Here is an 11,570-nt window from a genome sequence, read left to right as displayed (position 1 = left end):
AGCACAGACGAAGAGGAGGAAGCAAAGATGGAGAGGAGGATGCAGGAGGAAGCAGAGATGAAGAGGAGGATGCAGGAGGCTGACAGAGGGAAGATGTTGGTACAGGCTCTAAATGAAGAATAAATTCCTCGTTTAGAGCCTCTGGGTCTGGGACTGGTCCAGCATCGACACTGTCAGCAGAGGATGGTCCAGCTGCTGGTGTAGACCTTTTAGCAGGAGGTGAAGCTTGTAATTCTGAAAAATTTTAAATATTAAACATTCATTAAAATGGGTTGAAAAAATGTACAGTACACATAAACACATAATAAGTAGCCCAAACTTTAATAATATGTCTGCATTAGGTGCATAGTAATTACATAAATTGCAAAAAAGTGCAATAAACTACAAAAAAATTGAAAATCGTTTTTGTTTTTTTAACATATATTTCTAGTTAGAGAAATTTAAGAGGCTTATCCCTCAAAACTGTAAATACAAAAAAGTTACACAAACTAGTTTCCCACCACAGGAAATTTATTTTGAGTGTCTTCATAGTTTTATTTTTGAAATACACCAATTTTTATATACTGCAGGAAAAACGAAAATAAATATTATAGTGCAAATTTGCAAAATAACAGCATATGCATCAAAATAAACTATTTCCAGCAGTGCAATATGAGTCTTAAGCATCCCAGAAACGACACAGAAAGTCATAAAGTCAAACATAACTTTTTAAAACACATAACAAGTAAAACACAAGGTCATAAGGCCCCGATCGTAAAAAACTACATTTCCGCAAAATTACGTCACTTCCGGTTTCGGGCAGGTCATGCGGTCATGTGATAGTTCGCGCTGATGGACGTAGGAAGTGTTACAAACAGCTGATGGATCGGCGAAGCGTGTTTCTGGAATATCATGTTTTTGTTGCTGCAAGTGATTTTTATGCAGTTTTTGCAAAGCTATATGTGGAAGGAAACTGTGACCTAGGACAAGCTGATGGCATAAGATGTAAGTACAACTCCTCCAGTTTCATATGCAAAAAAAATTATTGCGCTAGCTTACTTGGTTGCAGAGCTACCGGGATTTAAAAATAGTTACGCAAAACAGAGCGTGCCCGCTCCGATCGGCTGTAAAGGGTTAATAAAGTTTAATATTTTGGAAAAAAAATGTTGGCAAAGAGAGGAAGTGACGTAAGATTTGCGCATGCGGGGTACCGATCGGGTTTCCGGTAAGGATCGGGTAGCGTTGAAACTCTGTCGTGCTAGCTAGCACGCAGTATGAGTCATTGTAACTGTCAGCACAACGAAAATAAACTACACCTAAACTCGGTTTATATCTGACCCAAATAGAGTGCAGTTCATAACTTCTTACCTGAAATTCAGTTCACCTCACGCTCCGACCGGCAGCCGCCTGCTTCTCCTGCCTTCGGTTTCCCTGATCCGGGATTGAGCTCTGCGTTAGCCACCACCGGTCGATCGGCGGCCGCCTCGCCGGTGGCTAGCTGCCCTGTGTTGTAGCTCCGCGTTAGCCACCACCAAAAAGCTCAGTTATTTTTTCCACATCGACCAGCATCATCGGCCCATATAAACGAAAAATAAGTCCAGCTAAGACAAACACTGTTTGCGAGCGATCGGGGGTGAAAGGAGCCTCACTGAAAGGGTGTTTTTTAGCGAAGGGTCGCTAGCCGGCTAGCATGAGAACGGGTTGGTACAGACAGTATTCTCCAAAGAGTTGTTGTGTTGTATAATTTGTCTCCTGTCCTAATTTCCTCTCTCCCTGAGGACACTCCAGGTCCAAGCGCAGCAATGGGTAACCAAGAGTTTCCAGAAAGTCAGCCGCCCACAACAGGGAGAAAGAGGAAAAGAGACCGAAATGATGAGCTGCTAGACCTCATCAGAGAGGAGAGCGCAACAGAACAGGTCACATGACAGCACAGCATTTTCTCTGCATTTTCTACCCACAGTTTGAACTAAATAACAAATAACACAACCTACACAAACTGAAAACAAACAGAAATCACAGAGTAAAATTTGAAAACTTTTATTGATGTTAATTTAAAAGTTATTTAAAAAAAGAAAACCCATATAAAGTTAAAAAAAAAGTAAAAAAAAAATCGTAAAAATAAATAAAAAGAAAGGAAAAAAAAAAGAAAACCCAAACAGACAAACCCCTCTGAGCAAGCAATAGGCGACAGTGGGAAGGAAAAACTCCATTTTAACAGGGAGAAACCTCCGACAGAACCGGGCTCTGTGAGGGGACAGCCATCTGCCTCGACTGGTCAATGGGTTCTCATAAGTGACTCGATCAATTTAAAAAGAGCCATTCTAATTGTAAAAATAACCAATTTAAAATCCAGTTAGTTTTCTAGGATTCAAGCAAACTACATTAAACCCGGAGGGAGCCCTAGCTGCAGATTGTTAAAGATATCAACTTGAATATTCCGGGCAGTATTTTCATTCCTGACATTAATGGTATTAGTGCCACCAAAGGAATTGTTTACTATGTTCACAACCGTACTTTGCTGTGAAATAGCAGGTTGCCCCTGGTTTGAATCTTCTGTGTCTGAGTCATCTGGGCTCCCCATACAGCACACACACAAGCATGCAAACAGGTTTTTGCAATTTTGATTGTTTGGCCTAGATTCAGGTTCAGGAGCTGGGTCCTGTGTTGGTGACGGTGTGTGGGTGACAGTTGATGCTTTATTGGCCATCAACTGGCCATCAACTTTGCATTTTTGATTATTGAATCTAGATTCCAGTTCAGGTGGTGTCTCCTGTGTTGGGCTGGTGACAGTTGATGGTTTATTGGCCATTGCGTTTTAATATCTATTTGCAGATAATTTGTTTTCTCCGTTTGTTAAAACTAGCGTGTTACGTTTCGGTGTTGTCAGTGTGTTGTTTTTGGCGTGACTGTTATGTGTTTCCTGTGTTACTTTGAAAGTCTGTGTTATCTTAGTCTTTTTAGTTTACGTTTCCCTGTCTCGTCAGTTCTGAGTTGCCCCAGCTGTGTTTCCCTCTTGTTGTCCATTTTCCTGATTGCTCCCTCTAGGTATTTAAACCCTGTGTTTCAGTGTGTCATGGCCGGGGTGTAACATATGGGGGCTCGTCCGGGATTGCCTTCGCTGGGGGGTCTGGGGACCGCCCCAGCCTTTGTCGTCGCTGGAGGGTCCGAGGGACCGCTCCAGCCTTCGTCGTCTGCTGGAGGGTCAGTGGGACCGCTCCAGCCTTCATCAGCTTCGTCTGCCTTCGCTGAGGGGAGGGTCCGTGGGACCGCCCCAGCCTTTGTCGTCGCTGGAGGGTCCGTGGGACCGCTCCAGCCTTCATCCGCCTTCGCTGGAGGGTCCGTGGGACCGCTCCAGCCTTCATCCGCCTTCGCTGGAGGGTCCGAGGGACCGCTCCAGCCTTCGTCGTCTGCTGGAGGGTCAGTGGGACCGCTCCAGCCTTCATCAGCTTCGTCTGCCTTCGCTGAGGGGAGGGTCCGTGGGACCGCCCCAGCCTTTGTCGTCGCTGGAGGGTCCGTGGGACCGCTCCAGCCTTCATCCGCCTTCGCTGGAGGGTCCGTGGTACCGCTCCAGCCTTCGTCGGCTTCGTCTGTCTGGATCAAACTTTTCACTTGGTGTTAAATGTTTGATTTTTGGGTGGGGGGAACTGTTACGTTTCGGTGTTGTCAGTGTGTTGTTTTTGGCGTGACTGTTATGTGTTTCCTGTGTTACTTTGAAAGTCTGTGTTATCTTAGTCTTTTTTGTTTACGTTTCCCTGTCTCGTCAGTTCTGAGTTGCCCCAGCTGTGTTTCCCTCTTGTTGTCCATTTTCCTGATTGCTCCCTCTAGGTATTTAAACCCTGTGTTTCAGTGTGTCATGGTCGCGATCTCCCCCGTGTTGTAAATAGTTTGGTGTTTTGTTGTAAATAAATAGTTTGTTGTAAATAGATTTGTCGATACTTTCGTTTCGGGATTTTGGTGGTGAGCTTTAGTGGGGGTTTTTTGTGTGTGTTTTTTTTTTCCTTTATTTTTACTTTTTTCGTGTTGCACTCCGGTTGCCTAGGCCGGGGTGTTCCTGCAGAGGGCTATTTATAGACTTAAATCCTTTGAAGTGTATGACGTCACTGAAGCCTTTGCTCTAAGCCCCGCCCATTTCGAGAAAAAAAAAGAATGCGCTCGAAGTGTGTGGCGTGTTTGTATATGACATATATCACTAATATCCATAATACCACGGAAACACCTGACAACTCAGAGGATTATGCATCGCTGGCAGATCAAATTCAGGCTGTGATTCTACAGAAAGAAATGGATTTGTTAAACATCCCAGAAAATAGCACAACAACAGTGGCCTCAAAGGAGACAGAAACAGCTCCTGAACGTGCACAGACCTCTAACACAGTTGACCGCATCATGGAAAATCTAATCTGTGTGCCAGTTGTTATTGTACAGAAAGCAACAGTCAACGTGAACAGCACAGCAGAAAATTCCGCTGGTGCCACACTTATCACTAATGTCCAAAATACCACGGAAAGACCTGAAAACTCAGAGGATAATGCATCGCTGGCAGATCAAATTCAGGCTGTGATTCTACAGAAAACAAGGGATTTGTTCAACATCAGGGAAAATAGCACAACAACAGTGGCCTCAAAGGAGACACAGACAGCTCCTGAACAACAGAAAACAACAGACAACATGAACAACACAGCAGAAAATGTTGCCACAAATATCATTGATACAACTGACGAGCCCAGAACTCTAATAGACAAGAAAAACCGTGACACCACGCAGGCTGTAGATAAAGCAGGAACCTCTTTGGAAAATAATGTAACCCCAAAGAATTCCTCTGCTCAACATGAAGCCAGCATGCAAAATCAATTCAAAAAACACCCTTTGGCAGCAAAGGATGAATTGCCTCAAAACAAAGAAAAATACAGATTTTTTGTGGAAATATGTATGGAAGAACTAGTTAAGCGGGTTATAAAAAAATCAGGTAAAGTCACAAGTCCAGAAAGAGTTTTAGCCATCTACAAGAGGCTTAGCAAAAAGATCTGGGCTAAGATCGGGGATGAAATTGATCAAATCCCCTTAAGGAAGTTCAAAAACTTTGAGAAGGTGATTTTCAAAGCCCTGTGTAAACAGTGGCAAGAGGCAGAAGTAGTTCTGCGAAACATGGAATTAAATGAACCAACAGTCGACAATACGATTGTTAAAATTTTCACAGAAGAGGCAGCCAAACTCTCGAAGAAGCCAAGTTGCATACGTCGGTTTTTCTCATCTATAGGCCGACTGTTTTGTTTCACCAGGAGACAAAACAAGGTTGATGCACTGTAAAATGGTAAATGGCCTGTATTTGTGTAGAGCTTTCCTAGTCCATAAGGACCCCAAAGCGCTTCACGCGTCCAGTCATCCACCCATTCACACACACATTCACACACTGGTGATGGCAAGCTACGTTGTAGCCACAGCCGCCCTGGGGCGCACTGACAGAGGCGAGGCTGCCGGACACTGGCGCCGCCGGGCCCTCTGACCACCACCAGTAGGCGTAGGGTGAAGTGTCTTGAGCCACGATCGCCCCTGATGCACTGTAGAAAAAATTGTGATAACCCCTTGGAACGGTCGCGGCAGATGGCTGTCCCCTCACTGAGCCTGGTTCTGCCGGAAGTTTCTTCCTCTTAAAAGGGAGTTTTTCTTCCCCACTGTCGCCAAGTGCTTGCTCAGAGGGGTTTTTCTGTTGGGGTTTTCTTTTTAATAACTTTTAAAAAAGTTAACATCAATAAAAGTTATTAAATTTTACACTGATTTCTGTTTTTTTATTGTCTATAAGTTGAATAAATACATTTGTTATTTCTTACTCAGTTCAAACTGTGGGTAGAAAATGCTGTGCTGTCATGTGACCTGTTCACACACACACACACACACACACACACACACACACACACACCAACATTGGTTTGATTAAACAAAAAAAGGAACAATTTAAAAAGTTTTCACACACATTTCTTTTTCTCCAGACATGAATGACACCAGAAAATCACTTTCAGATCCTCTCATGGCAATGCAGCAGAGGATTTAACACATGACCTTTGACCCTCTCTAGAGAACCTCTGCTTTTCTTCTTCTCGTCCCCCCACTTGGCAGCATTACTGCCTCCGGCTGATCATCTTGCTTCTCCCCCTGCAGAGTTTGGAATCTGGTGTGAGAAGAGACGCCACCGCTCAACAGCATGCTCTCACCCAGGTGATACTTGAGCATACCTGACAGCTGCTGAGGGTCACCTGGACACAGAAACACAAACAGGTCTGATCACATTTCCTTCTTCATGCTAAGCTCTGCTATAAGCCACAACTTGCTTTGCCCCATGTTTGTAGATGACTGGAATCAGAGCAGAGTCTCTGCATGTCTTTATTAGGGTGGAAGCTGCTACTGATATTTGTGCAGCAGACTAAACAAACAGTTTGTGAACATTCAGCATGTTCAGTCCAATCAAAAAGCAGGAAAATAGCCCCACTGAGAAATCTCTACAAGGCACCGCTGAGAGGTGCCATGTAGAGATTCATACATTCGGTCTTCATACTCGACTCCAGATCTGGACTTGTGTTGAACTCGACTGAGGTGGTCTGATCAGACACAGCGCTGCTCTTCACTGCAGCTGTCCACAAATCACAGAGGAAGTCAGGAGTGTTTTTACCTCGTCTAGCTGCCTCTGTGTGTGTGTGTGTGTGTGTCTCTTTAATTCATTTTTCTTTGTAAGCTACAGAGACCTTCACAGGACAATAATTGATCCTCGTGTTCGCATGAAATCACTAAATACATGCAGCAAAGCCCAGAGGACACAGGTAACCGATACAGGAGACTTTTCCTGCCCTTCCAGGGAGAAAGTCGATTTCTTCAGTTATACTTCCTGTTGTTTTTTTTGGTTTTTACGTTGAAGATTTTAGATGTTTGGCTTTTAATTCTGGTACTCCTGTTTTAATTTCAAGGCCTGAGGTTGTTCTTCTTGCACCCGTGGACAGAATCGTCTGTTTTTATAGTTTTATAGTTGTTTTGGAGTCAATTTTGCTTCAGTTAGTTCATTTAAAATATTTTAAATAGTTGGGTTTTTTTTATTGTCAGTGGTAGTTTGCTGTGTATTGTGTTGTGTGAACTTGGCAAACTAACTAAAGGAAGCATGTCCCAGGTCTGGTTTGTGGGTGGTTGTCTGCTTAGTAATGAACTCTGCAGACCACATCAAGCTTTCTGCTTCCCACAGGTGTAGCATATGGACTGAAAGCAAACAGAGGTGTTAGTGTGTTGTTGTGTAGTTTCTATTGAAGCTGACATCATTTAATGCTGTTTCTGCATGCTGGTCAGTGCCATCCAGACAGCAGGTATGACTGAGCTTTTGAACCAGGAGAAGGTGTTTACCTTCTTCGCTCCCAACGACGATGCCTTCAATGCACTGCCGCAGGATGAACTCAGCAGGCTGATGTGTGAGTTTTATTCAACTACACAGCTTCTCTTCATTCACATTCTTAATTTATCCACATGGACACTTTCCACACACGTGTGTAAAGCGTCTCTCTTCTTTACAGCAGCTTATGCTGAGACAGCTCGTTCTCACTCCGGACGCGTAAAATAATGACGATTTGTCACGTCCCTTAACTTCTCATGCTGACACCTAAGGTACCCTTCCACATTTTTATGTGACGCTGTGGGTTGTCAATTCATTCCAATATGAACCCGCTCGCGGCGATCGGAGACGCTTCGAGCAGAGGCTCCAGCCATCCTTTTACTCCAATAATAACCCCGTCACGGCGAAACATGACACCGTGAAGCACAATCTAACTGGAGAACCGGGGACCCTCTCCGCGAACGGGTTTTTCTCCCTAATTTAATGCTTTCTTTTAATGACATCGTTAACATTTCTCAACAAAAACACATGAAAGTATCACTGATAATTCAACAATAAAAGCTTGGAGTCATTTGGCGCGGCTGCCCCTCTGTTGGTCTTCCATGGTCTCTTGTGTTCTGGGGGCCTCTGGATGTCTGGAGTTTTGATCTCCTCCATACCCGCTTCACACCCTGGAGGACGGGGCTGTGGCCCCCCCACACTCCCTAGCAGATCGTTACATGGAGAAACCTTTGGAATACAAGCGCGCTGATCCACACAGGTATGCACACGGGTGTTCACTGCTCGTAGACCCAAATTACACCTTTCTTGGCCGCTACTTCGAAGCACATCTGTCCTGCGTGCTGCACAACAACATTGAATATTTAGTATTTACTGCTGTTTACACTTAGCTAGATTAATGCGATGGTGTTGTGTTTAGTATGTTGCTTTGGTTTTTTTTGCTTGTTTTCTATTTTTCTCTCAACAGGTGATCCAGGAGATTTTTATTTTTTTTTCTCCCCCCCTTTCTCACTGTCCCTCTCCCCTTCTGTTTTTCCTTTCCTTCCTCTTTCTTTCTCCCTTTCCTATCCCTCACTCATGTCTGTCCCGTCTGTAACATCTGAAAATAAAATATAATAAATAATAAAAACAAAGATCGACCAAATGGACCAATACGGCAATGCCACGATGATCCATTTGGCAAAGTAAATCCATTGGGTATCCTTGTTGGTCTTCAGACAACAATTCTGATGGCTAAAGAACCAAATGGGACAGGCAAAAAAAAAATAATAATAATAATAACCCCGTCACGGCGAAACATGACACCGTGAAGCACAATCTAACTGGAGAACCGGGGACCCTCTCCGCGAACGGGTTTTTCTTCCTAATTTAATGCTTTCTTTTAATGACATCGTTAACATTTCTCAACAAAAACACATGAAAGTATCACTGATAATTCAACAGTAAAAGCTTGGAGTCATTTTTGACCAGGACATGTCCTTCAACGCACATATTAAACAAATATGTAAGACTGCTTTCTTCCATTTGCGCAACATCTCTAAAATTAGAAATATCCTGTCTCAGAGTGATGCTGAAAAACTAGTTCATGCATTTATTACTTCCAGGCTGGACTACTGCAATTCATTATTATCAGGATGTCCAAAAAACTCACTGAAAAGCCTCCAGCTAATCCAAAATGCTGCAGCAAGAGTCCTGACAGGGACTAGAAAGAGAGAGCAGATTTCTCCTGTTTTGGCTTCCCTTCATTGGCTTCCTGTTAAGTCCAGAATTGAATTCAAAATCCTGCTCCTCACATACAAGGTCTTAAATAATCAGGCCCCATCTTATCTTAATGACCTTGTAGTACCATATCACCCTATTAGAGCACTTTGCTCTCGCTCTGCAGGCCTACTTGTTGTTCCTGGAGTATTTAAAAGTAGAATGGGAGGGAGAGCCTTCAGTTTTCAGGCCCCACTTCTGTGGAACCAGCTTCCAGTTTGGATTCGGGAGACAGACACTATCTCTACTTTTAAGATTAGGCTTAAAACTTTCCTTTTTGCTAAAGCATATAGTTAGGGCTGGACCAGGTGACCCTGAATCCTCCCTTAGTTATGCTGCAATAGACGTAGGCTGCCGGGGGATTCCCATGATGCATTGAGTTTTTCCTTTCCAGTCACCTTTCTCACTCACTATGTATTAACAGACCTCTCTGCATTGAATCATATCTGTTATTAACCTCTGTCTCTCTTCCACAGCATGTCTTTATCCTGTCTTCCTTCTCTCACCCCAACCGGTCGCAGCAGATGGCCGCCCCTCCCTGAGCCTGGTTCTGCCGGAGGTTTCTTCCTGTTAAAAGGGAGTTTTTCCTTCCCACTGTCGCTTGCTCATAGGGGGTCATATGATTGTTGGGTTTTTCTCTGTATCTATGAAGCGCCTTGAGGCGACTTTTGTTGTGATTTGGCGCTATATAAATCAAATTGAATTGAATTGAATTAAAATCGCTTCATGTTTTGGCCACCACACAGTGTTTTCCAAACTGATTCACGATCTGAAAGTGTGCAGATCTAACGTACATAATCCTTTGTTAGGTTTATTATTTTCATTTCACACGTAAAACATTTATAGATTCATTCACCACTCCTGTTAGTTTGAGCTTCAGGCTGCTGACGAACTCCTTCAAGATATGGAGGTAACATTTTTAGTGGAATCAGTTGTTAAAGAGGGAACACGCTTGTCTAATATTTTGTACGGAGTAAACGTTATATTATTTTAAATTTTTTTTTAAAGTTTATGTCACATTAAGTTGGTTAACTTAAGCTGTTTGATAATCTTTGCTTTAATCATAGACTGTATTTTAGGCGTTCCCTTTTTTCCTTGTTAATTGCGTAGAATGATGCAGAGTGAACCTCAGCCAAGACCAGTGCGCTGGAAAAAACGTGACAGACAGGGAGCTTTTATTCCTCAAAGATCATCAACCACTCGAAGTACTAGTTGCATGCCACGTGCTCAGTGTTCACACAACCATTGATTTTATCTCACAACTTGTTTTCACCAAAGAATTTCAGTAAGTAAATATTCTTCAATTTTTTTCCCCCTCCAGTGTCCAGAGAGCAGCATCAATGTCCACGTGAAGAACCTAGTTATGTTGCCAGTGTCAACCCAACAAAAGGTACTTTACCTTCTTGTATTTATTGTGATTTCTGTTTACTTTTATATTTGTTGTTATAGTTGAGTTATGCAGGGCTTTTGTGCAGTCCTAAGAAACATACTGCCTAGAGTGTTTTTCACTTTGTGGAAGAGTTTCTTCCTTTCTTTCTTTTTTTTCTGTTAGTGTATGGTGCTTCATCAGGAGCTCCTTCAGTTGTTGGAGGATGGAGAAGAGGATGCAGCCATGACTTGTGAGACGTCGTCTGAGTCAGCTGCTACTCACTGGGCGATCAGAAATATGGTGTCCTTGCAAAAGTGGAAAGAGGCCAGGCCTTGTCTTATAGACAATATGTTAGCTACTCTGGATCCACAGTCACACCGTGTGTGTCAGTGTGGCAAACAAGTAGTTGTGAGGTGTCTGGACTGCCTGCCTCTTCCATTCCTTTGTGCTGACTGTGATATTGCAGTTCACACACGCTTTGTCCTGCACAACAGAGAGGCAGTAACAGGAGGGTTTTTGCAGCCTTCATCAGAGTTTCACAAGCCAATAGGTACGGTTTTTAAGTCTTATGCATTTCTTGCTTTGTATGAGTATGAGTGGGTGCTGTTATTGTATATTTATTGGAGTGGAGTGGAGTGCTGTAAAGTTTGAGGTGGACAGGATGTGCAAGGAGCCATGCTTTAGCTGCCCTGCCTGCACTCCAGACATGCTTGCCGTCTCAGTTGATGGAAACCGCAAGCTTTATCGCTTTCAGTCAAATGCAAGGTACGTTATGCATTGTGTACATAAGTCAAATATGGATTTGTAGAAAAATGTATTTTAATGTTTCTTTTCAAACAACTGTCACTGTGTTCGTTCAGCACTTCAGAGCAGGGGGACTTTGAAGGTGTCTTCATTGAAAAAGATGAGGAAGTTGCTGAGTTTGTGAAATACATCCAGAGACACACAAATCATGTAAGATACACATATATATATATATATTAGTGCTGTTAGCGTTAATCTTGTTAAAATGACGTTAATGCCATAACCATATACACATACACGTATCCAGTGATGCCCTCATGCAGACCGATATTTGGCCCTGGCAGAGCACAAGTG

At 43.2% G+C, this 11,570-nt stretch overlaps 1 protein-coding gene across 3 annotated transcripts; it reads left to right on the top strand.

The window, feature by feature from the left end:
• The first annotated feature begins 629 nt into the window (after window positions 1-629).
• LOC146573492 (uncharacterized) lies at window positions 630-8,918 on the top strand. 3 transcript variants are annotated; one of them, XR_014892852.1, is made up of 3 exons: window positions 998-1,679; window positions 1,768-1,895; window positions 6,136-8,918. XR_014892852.1 is itself a non-coding variant. In XM_085278393.1 (2 exons), the coding sequence occupies exon 2, from the start codon at window positions 4,126-4,128 to the stop codon at window positions 5,284-5,286; it is 1,161 nt and encodes a 386-aa protein (XP_085134519.1). In that variant the 5' UTR covers window positions 630-984; window positions 1,768-4,125; the 3' UTR covers window positions 5,287-6,099. The 3 variants fall into 3 exon arrangements, 2 of the variants coding, with proteins under 2 accessions (XP_085134519.1, XP_085134518.1); XM_085278393.1 differs by lacking the exons at window positions 998-1,679; window positions 6,136-8,918 and adding an exon at window positions 630-984 and having other exon boundaries at window positions 1,768-6,099; XM_085278392.1 differs by lacking the exon at window positions 6,136-8,918 and having other exon boundaries at window positions 995-1,679; window positions 1,768-6,099.
• The last annotated feature ends 2,652 nt before the right edge of the window (window positions 8,919-11,570 follow it).

Source organism: Mchenga conophoros, linkage group LG6 (assembly GCF_057382185.1).
Source record: "Mchenga conophoros isolate Kocher_MC1m ecotype Shallow Benthic linkage group LG6, M_conophoros_male_GT1.1, whole genome shotgun sequence".
Lineage (NCBI taxonomy): Eukaryota > Metazoa > Chordata > Actinopteri > Cichliformes > Cichlidae > Mchenga > Mchenga conophoros.
The sequence above is the reverse complement of the archived record's forward strand: the minus strand, read 5'-3'. Positions and strand labels throughout refer to the sequence as shown.